We start from the raw sequence: 16,284 nt of genomic DNA, 5'->3' as shown, positions 1-16,284 counted from the left end.
TACTACAATTTAAGTCCAAATATTTAACTGTTCTGACTTTAGTAGAAAATATCTGACCACTGTCCTTCATTCATCAACCCTTTATCAACTTTTTATCTCAACCTTTTCATGAGTTTCAGTCTTAACTGACCTTGATATTATTGAGAAAGTACCATATCAGGTACATATGTAGAATTGTACTGAGGCTGGAGTTCTGTAATCTCAATGTTGGTCTTCCTTAAAATATAGAGATCATAATTGGGCATAGTCTAAGACTTAATATACCATAACAAAAAGATGATTTTGTTGTATCTTACTAATTATTTATTTGATTTAAAAACAATAAAAGTATTGCTGCTGCTTTCGATACTTGTGGTCAAATATGACCCTCAGACCTTTTTCTGTATTCAGAGCTGTTCCTAAAGTACAGTGAATTGAAGAGATCCCCACAATTCTTCTGTTTTAGAGACTCTGTGCTACTGAGAACATATTATTAGATAAGAAGAGATTTTCAGCTAGTCCAAAAAGAAAAGCCACGTGGCTCAAATCCTTGTCCTTTTATCCACATCTTTCTGGCCCTGTTTTAGTGATTTCCTTCCCCTTTGATATGTGTTTTAACTTTCCCCAAGTTGTCTTTGATATGTGTTTTAACTTGATTTTACCTGGAAACAAATGATGGAAAGAAGTAGAGAGCACTCCCAGTGTAATTTGCCCCAGGCCTGGCCTGTACTTTACTGATAAATAACCTGTCATCTCCCATTCCATATTTGTGCAATTTGATCTTCTGATAACACTTCATTTTGTTGTCTCTGACTACGTTTTTAATCTCCCAACGTTTTTGTTTTGTTTTGTTTCTCCAAGGCAATTCTCTCTTTGGTGTCTTCTATAAACTTCGTTTATCTGACAAATGAGTTTTAGTGTTTACCTGGCCTTGATCGGGTTGAGAAGGTCTCATAGCAGTATCAAAAGTATATGCAGAATTATGCTGAAGTTGGAGTCCTGATAAACTCTTCTGTCCTCTGGCACATTAATTTAAAAAAAAAACATAGTTAGCATAGAGCATTTGTTTAATTGACTATAAATTACCTTTTTGATAAACTCATTTTTGACAATACAGAATGAGTGCTCCCATCTTAAGACTCTATTATTATATGTAGCCAAGAGAAAGAATAATAATGGCTACCATTTGTTGAATGTTTTCCATGTTCAAAGTGTTTTGCTTAACATCATCTAATTTTTTAACAAAAATTTTCAAACATATAGCAAAGTTGGATTTTGTGGTGAATGTCCATGTATCTACCACCTCGACTTTATCATTAACATTTTACTATACTTTCTTTAACATATATCTGCCTATCTATCCATCCATTAATCCATTTTATTTTTTGATCCAACTGTTCAGACATCAGTTTATTTCACAAAATATTGTATTATCTTATTTGAATATTTACAAAAAGCCTGAAAGATAGGTATTATTAACTCCATTTTGCAGATGAGAAACCTGAGCCTGAGAAATTTCAAGGAAATTCCCCAAAGCCACACAGTCAGTGATTTAGAGAGCAGGGACATGAGGCCCAGTCTGTCTGGCTTTATGCCCAGACTTTTCCCACTATACTAGGGAATCTCCCAGATTATATACAGAATCACTCTGTCAACTCACAATTCAGAGAATGGCAGAGAGGAAAAAAAGGAGCTCAAACTAAATTATATTTTAACTGGAGGAAAATAAGGCAGCTTAATTCTTTACCCAAGAAGCCTATTAGTAACCCCAAATGCTTTGAATGCTACTACTATCCTGATTTATAATCAAGCTTTTTGTTTTGTCTTTGCTTCTCAATGCAGTTTTCCATTAATAATTTCATCTGGTTCTCATAACTATGGAAAAGTAGGATATGTATTACTCAACTCCCCACTTAAATGGAGGAAACTGGAGCTAAGTGATCCACTCAAAGTCATAGCCACTTACTAGAAAAGAGAGGATGAGAATACAAATCCAGTATTCTAGAAAGCTTTGGAGTAGGAAAGTTATGGAGAATGTTTAAATGGTGACTTGTTTACAGGTATGATTTCTAATTATAATGATTCTTTAAAATCTCAGGAGGTTTCCAACCTAAGTGGTAATAAGAAATTCTCCATATTAACTTCAATTTACAAAGTTAATGTTGGTTAGCATTGACTTTATGCATATGTACATGTGTACCACATGATACTTTAAAGAGTATGGAATGATGGTGCAAACAAAAATTAGGATTTTGAAACAACAGAAAGGTCGGAGAGTTTATCTCACCCCTCCCAGAGACAAATATCTGAGCCTGCTCAAATTGTTGATTTTATTGCAATTTGTAAGCCTGTTCTTAGAAGTGCGAGGCTCACAGTAGCAGCCACTTCCAATTTTAATGTAATATTTCAAACTATCCTCATATTACATAAAGGGTAACATTATCTTGACACTGGAGAATGATACTTCAAAGTAGATGCTAATTTGAATTAACTGATATAAAAATTGATGAGATTTTACCTTACTGGTATTTACGCCTCATACCTCTATCATTCAGAAGCAGTGCAAAGTATAAAGGCTACTGTTTGCTTTTAAACAAAGAAATAAAAGGCATGGAGCAGGACTTCACAGCTTTCAAAGCACTGTTTTATCTCATGAGATTCCATTAGGATAGCATGGGGGTTAAGAGTTTAGGCCTAGGAGCCAGATTGCCTGGGAACAGACTTAGCCCTGTAACCTCAGCCAAATTATTTGATCTCTCTGTGCCTGAGTAATCTCATCTGTACTTTATAGGGTTCTTGTGAGGATTAAATAAATTGATATGTATGAAACATTTATAATTCGGCCTGACACACATAGTAAACTCTCAGTAAATGATTGTTATTTCAGTGTCATTCTCACCATCTCTGTGAGGTGGGTAGGCCAGATTATAGTAATCTCTATTTTATAGATGAGGAAATTGAAGCTCAGTAAGGTGAAGAGATTTACCCAAACAGAGTCAGATTATGGTCAAGTCTATTGGATTCCTCTTTCCATTTCTCTGACATTGTTGCTGGGGGTTGGGGGTGAGTAGGAGATACTGGTACAGCAGCACACCCACCCCACTCCCCCCCCCCGACTCTTAGGAGAGTATGTGTGGTGCACACAAATACTGCCTTGGTGGAAGGAAGGCACTGAAGTAGGACAATTCTTTAATGAATTACACTTGGCTTTTATCTGAGGAAGGGGCTTTCCAGTTTTTTCTGTATCCAAATCCTGAACAAAATGTATTTGGTTATCCAGACTTTTGTTTGAATTTAATTAAACGTTGATGAATATGAAAGAGAACATACCAGCTGTAGGCATGATAAATGATATTCATTATTTCTTGAGTCATTTGCTGATCTCACAAGATATTTCCCATCATTCTCAGAGGTACTTAGAAATTTCTTACCGGTGATCATTTATATTCTTCTTCGACTTCTTTTTACAGTAGTGGATAGTCTGGATTGTTACACCAACTATTAAAGCCAGTCCTATTCCAGGCAACACTGCTACTAAAATCAGGTCCAGAGTATTCCAGAGTTGGTCACATTTCGCCCCCATGTACCAATAATTTCCCCATTGACCTCTGAAATTTGGACATCTAGATAGAGATAATAGAGATAGAAAAAGCTGACAAATTAGAAAAAATAAGTCTCCCCTGAATGAATGAAATCTTTCATTGTTACTCAACCATGAGGTTTCCCTTTAAGGCCCTCAAGAGATTTATGTTGTCCCATTTTCCACTTAAGCAAACTCAAAAACCTACAGGTTTGAACACGCTGAGTCAGCATACAGAAGGCTGTCAGGATTTCCCAACCATTAGCTAATGAAGATGTGGCACTTAGAAATGGAAAAAAGAAGGGATCACCCAGAAGGGCTGTCTCAAGACTGCTTTTAAAACTATCCGCATTTTGCCCGCTGCTCATATCTCTATTCACTCTGGCTACTTTAGTTCTGTCAGTGCTATAAAAATAGTTCGAAGGAACCTAGTCTACCAATTCTGTAACTGCAGGCTGGGTGTTCCCCCTACCCATTCCTACCGCGATGAATGCAGTTTAACAGACTAACTCTGCCACTCTACAGTGAATACAAGAAAAAACATGAGGAGGTGAGGACAGAATATCTGCCAGCAAAATCGGCCTGCCCCCATCTTTCCCATGGCTCCAGATTTTCCTCCTCTATGTTTATAGAAATACGTGACTCATATACGAACTTCTAGTGTGTTTTTATGAAGCCTTAAAACTCTGCCAAATAACCTGAATGTAATTCTCTGGAGCATAGACTGAACTGGCATGGCATACACCCACGTAGAAATGTCTATGTGTTTGTGGAGAGGAATAATATGACTTCTCACCATCCTCCAAGGGAATGACTAATGGGGAGGTTAGTTCATGTAGTATCTTTAGAGGTTGCTTCATTGTCTCCTATAGAATTGATAAAGGATTACCCAGTTGAATAGTAAATGTCAGATCCTCAGTAAGTTACTCTTGGTTTGTATTGTTCCAATATATTAAAGAGTACTGTCATGGATGACATGAAGGGACTGATTAAATCATTACTATAATCTTTTATAGCTCTGGTTGTCTAGGATTCTGTAGGAAAATGCATCTACCAGCTTCAAATAAGTAGTAATCTACTCAATAGGACATGGCTTCTAATATGTAACATAATGTCATTCATTTAAGGATGTCAAAATATATTTGAAAAATATGTCTTATCAAGCCTCATGGATTTCTTCCTAGAAAAAAGGCTTTTGCAAGGGTATATTTGTTGTTTAGCTTAGAAATGAATCACAAAGGAATAATCTATTAAGCAACAACATTTCATTCATTTATTTAACAACATTTATTGGGTGCCTACTACATGCCAAGTACTGTTCCAGACACCTTAGATCGAACAGTGAATAAAACAAATATCTATGTCCTCAAGTAGCTTAAAATGTAGCAAAGGAAGACAGACAACAAAAATAAGCATAATTAGTACATTATCTAGAATGTTTAAAGGTGATAAATGCTAAGGAAAAAAGAAAAAGTAGAGCAGGGTAAGGGGGATTGGCAATGTGCAGGGTAGGATAGTGAGACAGGTTGCTGTGATATAATAGGGTAGTAAAGGGCAGGCCTCATTGAGAAAGTAACATTTGAAGAAAGACTGAAGGAGGTGAGGAAGTTAGCCATAGGATATTTTGGGAGAAGAGCATTCCAAGCAACAGAAACAGCAAGAACAAAGGCTCTTTGTTCTGAAAACAGGAGAGAGGGTGCGTACATGTTTGAGGAACACAAGGAAATCAGTGTGGCTGAAGCACAGTGGGTTAGAGGAGTATCGAAGACAATAAGGCCAAAGAGAGAAGGAGACTAGACATGAAAGACCTTGTAGGTGATTGTAAGGACCTTGACTTTTACACTAAGTGAAATGAGAAACAATTCCAGGGTTTTGAGAAGAAGAGTGACATGATCTAGGTTGTTTTAAAAAGATCACTCTGGGGGCCGGCCCCATGGCTGAGTGGTTAAGTTCGCGCGCTCCACTGCAGGTTGGCCCAGTGTTTCGTTGGTGCGAATCCTGGGCACGGACATGGCACTGCTCATCAAACCACGCTGAGGTTGCGTCCCACATGCCAAAACTAGAAGGACCCACAACGAAGAATATACAACTATGTATCGGGGGACTTTGGGGAGAAAAAGGAAAAAAATAATAAAAACATCTTTAAAAAAAAATATCACTCTGTTTTCTACAGTACTGAAAACAGACTATAACAGACAAAGGCAGAAGCAGGGAGAAAGGCCACAAAGCTGTTCAGTAATCTAGGCAAGAGATGACCAAAATGGCTTAGACCAGAATGGTAACAGTGGGGGAAATGGTAAAAAAAATGGTTGATTTCTGCTTATGTGTTTAAGGCAGAAACAACAGGATTTCCTGATGGACAGGAAGTAGAATGTGCAAGAAAAAGAGGACTGAAGAATGACTTTAAGGTTTTTGGCCTAAGCAAACAAAAGGATGAAGTTGCCATCAATTGACATGGAAAAGATGGCAAAAAGAACATGTTTGAGGTGGTGATGGGAGTTGAGGAGTTCAGTTTTGTACTTGTTGATTTTGAAATGGATGTTAGATATCAAAGTGGAGATGTTGAGTATGCAGTTATATATCTGAGTCTGGAGGTATGAATTTTCCCAGCTTGCATGGTATTTAAAACATGAAACTGGATGAGATCACCAAGGGAGGAAGTATAGATAAAGAGGATGAAGAACTAAGCTCTGGGACACTCCAACACTAAGTAGGTGGGGGCAAGAGAAGAGACTAGCAAAGGGAATTGAGAAGTGGACAGTGAGGCAGAAGGAAAAAAACAGGAGAGAAGGATATCCTGGAAGCCAAGTGAAAATTCACGGAGGAGAGAGTGATCAACTATATTAAGTGCTGCTGATGGGTTAAGTAAGATGAAGACTGAGAATTGACAATTGAGCTGAGCATCGTAGAGGCTAGGGAGAAGAAATGAACTAACTTTTCGGAGCACCTCTCTGAGCCAGTTACTATGCAAGGAATTTTAAATATTTTATCTTATTTAATTCTCATAGCAATCCTGGGTGGTATGTAAATGTTTTTTTTTCTTATCATCAATGGGAAATAAAACTGTTGTATAAAATACATTTAAAATGTAGTCTACGTTTTTTTTCTCAATGACTAGTAAGTATGTGAGAAATGTGAACATTGGTTGAGAGATAGTTTAACTGTTCCAAATAAAAATAGTCAAACTCATAGAAGCAGAGAGTAGAATGGAGGTTGTCAGGGGCTGAGGGGAGGGGGAAATAGGGAATTGTTTTTCAATGGGTATAAAGTTTCTGTTATTCATGATAAAGAAGTTCTACACATCTGTTGTACAACATAATACCTAGAGTTAACAGTACAGAATTGTGCACTTAAACATATGTTAAAAGGATAGATCTCACGTTAAGTATTCTTACAAAAAAAGAGAAAAGATATCACAAAAGAACACATGGAAATAAATTTTTGGTGGTGATGGATATGTTTAGTGCCTTGGTTGTGGTGATGGTGTCGTTGGTGTCTGCATATGTCCAGACTCATCAAGGATGTGTACATTAAATGTGTGCAATTTTTGTATGTCAATTATACCTCAATAAAAACAACAAAACCAGATTCGAATTCTGTTTAGATCTCTTACAATACTGATTCTCATTTTTGTTACAATTATGGAGGTAGGGGATCAGAGTTAGTTGAATTTTTTTTTAAATCTGAAATTAAATAATTTTTACTCTATTTGTAACAATGTAAAATGTAGTTCTTTGAAATAAAACATGACTGAAAATTTTAAAAGTATATGTCAGGCTTGTGTTCTTAGTTTGGCCAGTTTTGTTTAGTTTTCTATCTTTTAAACAAATTTTGAGTTTGGCTTTTGTTCATTCTTTATTTGAATGAAACATTTGGAACGTGTGTGTGTATGATTTGCCTGTAGTGGTGTGGACAGTGTTTGGTAGTATGTGTATCCTTAGACAATTTCAGCAATGCCATCAAAATGTTTTAAGAACTTAAAAGTAATGATTACATCATTTAGCTTGATACATTCAATTCTGATTTGTTACTGCCTAACTCTGATTAACAATGTCAAAATAACTGACTCAAACTGTGTGGTGCTAAATATATTTAGTAATAAAAATGATCCTTGATCATCAGGTAGACATTCAAAGAACTTGACAGATACATATATATATATGCACAGGCACACCAAGTCCAGAGCAGTTATGCTCCACATTGAGATCCACCAGTAAAATAAGTTGAGGTAACTTGTTTGAATCAACTTGATGGAGAAAAATTTCGAAAAAGGGATAATGTCAACGTGATGTGGCAATTGTAAAGACTTGTAAAACAAATGAGGCAAATGCTTGTAATAAAGATTATAAAGATAGGTAAAGGGTAATTAGCATTTAGCCAAAATGTTGATTAGATGCCTCCAGAACTCCTCTAACTATAAGTTTGCAAATAACATTATAATCGTCAAATGACATATATATTTTTTTCATTGCTGTATAACATTTACTTCCCACTCCTTGAATGTAATTTTGCAATCTGGCTTGTATTCTTATCTCAATCTTGGAACAATATTTTCAAAGGGTATCACCAACAAATCTTAAATGCTAAATCCAATAGCTTTTTAAAATCACTTTTCGTCTTCAAAATTCTTGCAATATTTTGCACTATTGAGCAACCATTCCCATTGAATGACTGATTCATTCAACAAATCATTGCAGAACACCTTCTATATGGCAGGCATTATGCTAGATGCTGAAGAAAAATAAGACTAAATTCTTGTTTTTGTGGTGCTCTCACAAAGGAAACATAAAACCTACATTCAAAGAAATTGCAGCAGAGCGGTTTAAGTGCTGTGTTAGCAGTATGATGGAGCTTCGTCTAGAAGGTTAGGTAGGAATTTATCAAGGGAAGAAGAGCTGTGGTAAGAGGAAGGACGGTGAAGGAAGAGTAATAGAGAGAAGTTGTAGTACATGTGAACATCCAAAAGTGAGAGAGAAAATAGTACACTTGAGGAACTGAAAATACTATCATTTAGTATGTGCAGAGCATGGTGTGCAAACTATTCACATTTCTCCAAACATAAAATTCTCTCAAACCTCAGTGCTTTTGCCCATACTGGTTCCTTTGCCTACACCTGGTTTTCTTACTATCTTTTTTCAAAATTCAGTTCAAGAGGCATGGACCCTGGAACACCTTTCACTATTGCCCCCTCCCCACCTATCCTCTGTTTCTCTCACATATGCACTCTTTATTATTCTTATATTATCTTCTTTCCTAGGTCTTCTTCTCATTTTCTACCGAACTAGTCTCATTTTTATGGTCAGAACAAGTAAAAACTCTGCCTAACTTTTAAAGGAAAAAATTATCTATGACTCAAAGAACACAGTTTTTATAAAAAGTAAACCTGGAAGCAAAGAGGGGGAGTCACAGTGCATTTAAAGTATTTCTTGATTTACAAAAAACTTCATTCACACATAAGATGTCAGGATTATTGCCATTGCATAACATGAGGCACACCTTAAACTTTTCTTCTTTAGAACAGTAAAATCGTTTATTTATGAATATATGTAACATCTTTAAAAAATCTGTCTGAGGAAAGCAGTTTTGAATGGTGCTAATCTCTTAAGTTAAAATAAATCGTCTCAGTTAATGTTTTAATTTTTATTATATTGTTTTTAAAACAGTATATTAAAATAGTTTAGGGTATCTACAACAATAGTGCTGTATGTATAGGAGCCATTTCTGATTAAAATATCATTTTAAAACAAGTATTGCATCATTGAATACAGCAAACAGGCAAAAACAAAGTGAATTATTACTTACAATATGTTGTGCTTACTCTGCTTTTACAGCATATATAACCACTTACTTGCAAAAAGGCTCTCCATCTTTGCATGTACAAACAATGTTCTCTGGACAAAAACCTGTTGTATTCCCTGGACAGTCATCAAAGTCAGTCACAGATGTACAATTGGCTGTAAATGACAACATTCAAAAAAGTCCTCAACAATATAGAACAAATGTTTCAGAGTTGGCTGATACACATGTGAGAAGTTCTGCATGTTAGAAAAACTATTCATGTTAAAGAATCTTAAAATATGAAATTGAGGATAGCTTTGTGGTACTTTGGGAATATTCAAATATATTTTCAAGTACTAGTTTCCAAAAATCAAGACGAACAACAAACGTGATTTCATTCTATTATTTTGTACCTGGTGATTTTCACAGCATGGCTTTAAAAACAGTCAATACACAGCATTATAGCCCAAAGGACATCCAACATTTGAAACAAAATTCTTTTGGACTAAATTTGAGTATCATCTCTGGCAAAGGGAAGACAAAACAGTATATCTAAAGATAAAGTCAACATATATCGTGGTAAGCTAGAACAGTTCCAGTTTACGCCTGTTGTCCTGGAATAATTATTACTACTGCTCTCTCCAGTCTCAAAGTGCCCTGATTGAGACAAATAGTAGTACTAGTAGGCTACTGGGGGTAGCAGGCACCTCAGCCTCAACCCTTAATGGTTTTTTAATATTTCTAAGGCTACCCTGGAGAGTCATTCTGCCAATAATATGGCTACAGTATTCCTTCCAGCAATCTGGACTGAGAAAAGGTATTCTAGAGTCTGAAAATCAGTGAGTAGGAAATTTATTAGGAGTCACAAAACCTCTAAACATGAACAAAAACTCTAATTCCAAGAAAGGGAGAACTATTTTGACCTTCTGACAGCCTAAACACAAAGAAGAGATAATATAGTGTGAGATTTCAGATTGCCTGAGTCTCAGGGCTCTGAGTATCTGTTTGAGGTTACTGTGGTGAGCAAGAAGGGAAAATGTCTCTGATAAGATCAGCCCTATAGAATCCAAAGAAAAACTGCTTGCCTTTTGGATAGCATATTTTTTCCCTAACGTAAAATATGATACACTGATTTTGCTACATAAAAGAATTTCTAAAAGAAATGAAAGGGTGACATCAGAAAACACAATGGAATTTTTTTATTTTTTATTTTTGGTGAGGGATATTAGCCCTGAGCGAACATCTTTGCCAGTCTTTCTCTATTTTGTATGTGGGACACCTGCCACAGCATGGCTTGATGAGCAGTGTATAGGTCTGCACCTGGGATCTAAACCTGCGAACCCTGGGCTGCCAAAGTAGAGTGTGAGAACTTAACCACTACGCCACTGGGCCAGTCTCATAATAGAATTTTTAAGTGAAAACATAGTACAGTACTTTAAAACAGTTTCACTCTAATCTTTGAATAAGGAAACAACTTCAGTTGATCAAAATGCTCCACTGACTATCTAACTGCCCAACACTGCAAAAATCCCTCACCAGACTAGTGGCTCAAATGGTGTTGCTTGGAGAAATTTAAGTCACATCTGCTTTCAGTGGGCAATGTTTTGAAAAAGAATTGTACTTCTTGGCTTGGCAAAGATTTTAGGCTATGTTCTATAGACGGATGTGATTATATAATTTATTTCTTTAGATATCTATTTCCTTTTGTAGGGATTCACATGGTTTTTATTACATCAAGTAAGTATATGTTTGTATTGAACACATTGCAGAGCCAAAATTCTATGAAAAATAAAGTACAACCTTTATATATTATGAGAAACAAAGTGTTAAATATAAGTAGCCTAAAACAACCACTATTATTGACACAAGTAAAAATTTTAGTTGGTAATCCATAGAATTTTTTATATTTACCTCAAAGGACAGAGACAAACACATTAGCTTCAAGAGAAAACAATTATTTATCCATTCTAAAAATAAACACACAAAAAATCAGATACTTTCAGGTTTGTGAATTTTTAACAACAAAACTTTGCTTGGAATACTGTTTAGTCCCTTAGCTACCTACTGCAGCCTTGATTCCCTCTCTAATTAAAATCTAATTAATTCTTTACATCTGCAACCTATGGAAATAAAGCAATTTAAAATTTTCTTACGTTGTGCACAATGTACAGTCAGAAAACAGCAGGAGATGAGCAGAATTCGAGTCAATATAGACATGCAATCCACCATCATGAAACACAAGCAGTCCTAACAACTGCGCTTAAAGACTACTGCGATTATGAGAGGCGATCAGTGAACAGATTGAGAGTGGTTTATATACGAGATAAGTGAACATGGATTTTGAACTTTTCCCCTCCAGCCTGAGCAAATTACTAGTTAACTTTTTGGTTGTACACTTGCTTCTCTATATCTCCAGTTCCTATATATAGAACATACATGACTTGATGAGCTGTATACTGCTGGAGTTTAGTCAAAGCTATTTGTTACTTACAAGAACTATTTGTTCATCTTCGTGCTAGGTTTCATAATGTCTTATCATTTGCTCCCCCTGCAAAAAAACACCTCATGCTTGAAATATGCTGCTACGACTGCAGTTTTCAACCCTGTTCAACATCAGCGATCTTTGACTTTACAGCCACCAGGACTGCTAAGCAATAATCTGAAAACATTATTGAGTATTCTTGGCAAGGAGAAGAGGTGAAAAAAGAGTAAGAAAAAAAAGGAGTGGAAGAGGGCAGAAAGAGAGAAACAGAATTAAGGATAGTTGCCAAGAAGAGAAATAAAGAGGAGACAGGGAAGGAAGTATTAGGCAGGGCAACAGACACAGACGTAATCCAGCTGTACAGCAGACTTTCATTAGGATTCTCTCTCCCTCATTCATTTTCTCTCCCTGTCTCTCTCTCTCCTCAAGTTCACATTTGTCAGGATGTCAGTTCACATTCTGCTAATATTACCTACCATATATTTTCCATCTGGGACATTTTGATAAGTTGTTAACCTTGTACCTCCTGTGTATCTCAAAATCTACTATTTCCTCTACCTACTGGCAAGTGTATTTTATGTTCTATTTCCTGCTGGAATTTATCCATTATTGTACTTTACTCTACACTCCTTCTTTCTGCCAAACAATAAAATGGTAGTTTCATGAGAGTGCCAGGTTGAATCTTCATGCCACCTGTTAATACAGACAATTTTTTATCTACCTGGCCCACATTGACCCAGTATAACTTACTTGTTTTCAATAATTCTATCTCATTTAAAAATAATCTCCTTGTTTTACAATACTTATAGTAGTAAAATATGTATTTAATCGCATTAGTACAATATTATGAGAATATATAAACCCATTTTTGAAAAATGGAAATTTTATGTTTATTTCTATTGCCATGAGAACCAAGTCTTTAGAGTGTTTATTAAGAAATAAGATACAAATGGTTATGAACCACAGTAAATAGAGTCTAACTCTCTACGTAACCTCTGCCTGAATCCCCTCTACAAAATTACCCTGGCTTTAGAGATGAATCTCAGTTTCCTTTGGTTCAGAATTTATGGATTACTATTGTCACTAAAGTGCTCTGCTTAAACATTCTGGTGACAGGTAACTCAGACCCTCTGGAAGCAGCCAGCTCTGTCAGAAATAGTCTTTCTTTTATTAAACCAAAATCTACTCTCCTGAAGCTTCCAACCAATAGGAAACAAATTCACTGTGGCCAACTTGGAAAGTCCTGCCATATGGTGAGTTTTCAGAAGCACAGTAGCAGACAAGTTGTGGGAAGAAAACATGTCAGCTAACATATCCTGTTTACTATGGGAGTAGATAGTATCTTCCTTCTTCATCGCTACCTTTCTAAGACATTAAGGTTAACTATAAATTATCTATGTGAGGCACACATGGTGGTTACAAATCCAACAGTAAATTATTCTCCCTCCCCAGCCCAACGAACACCTTCTTTTATGTAGGCAAAAGCCTTTTTTCCCCCCAACAAGGGCTGAAAGTGCCAGTTATTGCTATCTTAGCCTACCTTGCAGCTGGATGTGGCCATACGAAATGATTCTAACCAATGAGACATAAAGAGAAGTCTGCTGGGGTTTCTCAGGAAATATTCCTTCTTAATGAAAAGAAAAGGGCTATTTTCCCTTGCAGCCCCCTTTCTTCCTTCTTTGCGTACAGGTGTATCAGGATGTGATGCTTGGAATGGCTACAGTCATCTTGCACCCATGGGTAGAGCCATCCTAATACACTGGAAGCTACAGAGTGGAAAAATGGAAAAAAACCTAGGTCCTTGATGGCCTTATTGAACTACTAAGGTAAGTCTGGGGTTACCTAACTTCAGACATTTTTTTATATGATATTTATTGATAAACTTCTGCTATTTAAGCTATGTTTAGTTGGGTGTTCTGTTACTTGCAGCCAAGAGTGTTCTAACTGATACACTATGTTAATGAAAAGGAACAATAATATGGATCAATTAAAGTGACATTTTAAGAATTCTAGAGATATGAGGTAAATATTGCAAGCCTTGGTGGTCTAGCGGTTAAGAGTCAGTGCTCCCATCATTGTGGCCCAGGTCTGTTTCCCGGTCAGGGAACCACACCACCCATCTCTTGGTTGTCATACTGTGGCAGCTTCATGTTGCTCTGTTGCTGAAAGCCATGCCACCAGTATTTCAAATACCAGCAGGGTCACCCATGGTGGACAGGTTTCAGCAGAGCTTCCAGACTAAGACAGACTAGGAAGAGGGACCTGGCCACCCACTTCTGAAAATATTGGCCATGAAAATCCTATGACTAGCAGCAGAGCACTGTCTGATATAGCACCCAAAGGTGAAAGGATGGTGCAAAAAGACCAGGCAAGGTTCTGCTCCGCTGTGCACAGGGTCGCTAGGAGTTGGAATTGACTTGATAGCACTAACAACAACAAATGTAAATATTCTATATTCTAATGCATTGGGGGTAATGGCTATAAACCTGTTATTCTGATTACATGAAACAGGATGCAATTAAATCCAAGGAGGCTAACAACAGATCCTAAATTTTGAAGTAATTGTATAATAGAGAATCCAGTGTGACCTTCAATTAAAGTATAATTAGATGTAATAAGGTATACTTAAATAATTCAGTAAAAGTAATCTTATAATAACAAGAGCTCATATTTATGAATTGGGATATATCAGCTTGATCTAGATATGGTCAAACATACTATATTTCACAGGACCAAAAAATTTACTCCAGTTGTGCCACTTGCTAACTGTGTGACCTTGGGAAAGTTAACTAACCTCTCTGAGCCTCGGTTTCCTCTTTTGAAAAGAAAGGATGATAATAATAGTACCTTCCTCATAGCCTTGTTATGAGGATTTAAAAAGTAGCATAGCAGTTATTTGGCACATGATAATTGCTCTATAAGTGAGAACTATTGTTATTATTTATAATTTTATGACATAAATGTAGTTCAAATAAAAACTCAGAAGAACAAAGAAGTGGTCATTTAGGTGAATAGGAAATGATATAATTTTAGCTTTCATCCTTGAATGAGTTGGAAAGAACATCAAAATCAGGCAATAAATATAAAGATTGTTAATGGAAGTAGGAGTGAATTTAAAAGGTGGGTTGGATTTAAGTTCAAAAACATAAAGCCGATAGTGGTTAACTTTGGGAGAGTAGTGACTGAGAGTTGGCAAGAGGGGGATCCTGGGGTGCAGATAACGTTCTGGTTCTTAATCTGGGTACTAGTTACATGGGTGTGCTCAATTTGTAAAAAGTTATCTAACTGTGCACTTATAGTTTATATATTTTTATGAATGTAATACTTCAACAAAAAGTTATTTTAGGGGCCTGCCTAGTGGCATAGTGGTTAAGTCTGCATGCTCTGCTTTGGTGGCCCAAGGTTCACAAGTTTGGATCCTGAGTGTGGACCTACACGCTGTTCATCAAGCCATGCTGTGACGGCATCCCACATACAAAATAGAGGAAGATTGGCACAGATGTTACCTCAGTGACAATCTTCCTCAAGCAAAAGGAGGAAGATTGGCAACAGATGTTAGCTCAGGGACAATCTTCCTCACCAAAAAGAAAAAAAGTTATTTTAAAAAGGGGAGTCAGGGTTGCTCATAGAAAGGTATAACAAGTTTAATGTAAATTAAAGTCAGATCCTTTACTTTCAGAAAAGCATATATGACTTCTCTTTACATATTTATGGACAAAGGCAAATCCACAAATAATGAGTCATAAGAAAGTGAAACTCATCTGAGAGGTCTTTCTGAGATTTATGAGGATAGGCCAAGACACTGAAATAAAGAACTAAGCTTGCTTTCTTTTCTTTGGAGACTAAACTAAGCTCAGTAAACCTTGCGATCTTCACCACGGCCTTGAATAAATTCTTGTTCAGAAGACAGGAAGAACACTGTGGTGGGGTTAAGTACACAGACTCCAGAGCCCAATAGTTGAGGTTCATAACTTGGCTCCCCCATTTATTTGCTGTGTATCTCTGTTTCCACATCTGTAAAATGGGAATAACAGTAGCATCTACCCCATTCAGTTATTGTGATAATGAAATAAGTTGATATATGTAAAATGTTTAGAACAGTGCTTGGCACATAGTAGATGCTATTAAAGTCTTAGCTATAGTCATAAATTCTAGGCTCCCCTCATTTTAAAAACATCATCCTATACACTGAGGGACTCTTACTTGTTTGTAGGATTAAGACTCCATTCTGGTCTCCAAGCTATGATTTATCCAAGGGAAAGGCTGGTTATGATGGCGGTTAGCAAAGGGCTAGAAAATTCTACATGGAACAGTAGAAACAGATTCATATGAATCAGGAAAGCCAAAGGGCATTTGAACATTTGTACTGACAGGAATAAAAATAATAATAATAGTAACAATAACATTTTTAGTGATAGTGATAGTGAGATCATTGGTATTATTGGTTCTTATCCCCTCTTGCCCA

General features: G+C 36.4%; 2 protein-coding genes across 12 annotated transcripts in view; one reads left to right on the top strand and one right to left on the bottom strand.

Annotated features, from left to right (window-relative positions):
- Nucleotides 1-16,284, top strand: part of SATL1 (spermidine/spermine N1-acetyl transferase like 1) — a 123,468-nt gene that overhangs the window by 64,314 nt on the left and 42,870 nt on the right. For 7 of the 10 annotated variants that reach the window (XM_070256707.1, XM_070256711.1, XM_070256709.1 and 4 more), the window contains one exon: nt 13,509-13,645. The exons of the other annotated variants lie outside the window; for them this stretch is intronic. The gene's annotated coding sequence lies outside the window, so the exon portion shown is untranslated. The remainder of the gene's footprint in view (nt 1-13,508; nt 13,646-16,284) is intronic. 10 annotated transcript variants of the gene reach the window in all.
- LOC111771818 (uncharacterized) overlaps nt 1-16,284 on the bottom strand; it is a 76,539-nt gene that overhangs the window by 41,087 nt on the left and 19,168 nt on the right. For both annotated transcript variants that reach the window (XM_023634660.2, XM_070257177.1), the window contains 3 exons: nt 9,408-9,513; nt 3,411-3,602; nt 905-998 (listed from right to left, as the gene is read on the bottom strand). In XM_023634660.2, coding sequence (XP_023490428.1) covers nt 905-998; nt 3,411-3,602; nt 9,408-9,513 — 392 coding nt within the window. The remainder of the gene's footprint in view (nt 1-904; nt 999-3,410; nt 3,603-9,407; nt 9,514-16,284) is intronic.

This window comes from Equus caballus, chromosome X (genome assembly GCF_041296265.1).
Source record: "Equus caballus isolate H_3958 breed thoroughbred chromosome X, TB-T2T, whole genome shotgun sequence".
Taxonomy (NCBI): domain Eukaryota; kingdom Metazoa; phylum Chordata; class Mammalia; order Perissodactyla; family Equidae; genus Equus; species Equus caballus.
Note: the sequence above shows the minus strand (reverse complement) of the source record. Positions and strands in the feature narration are given on the sequence as shown.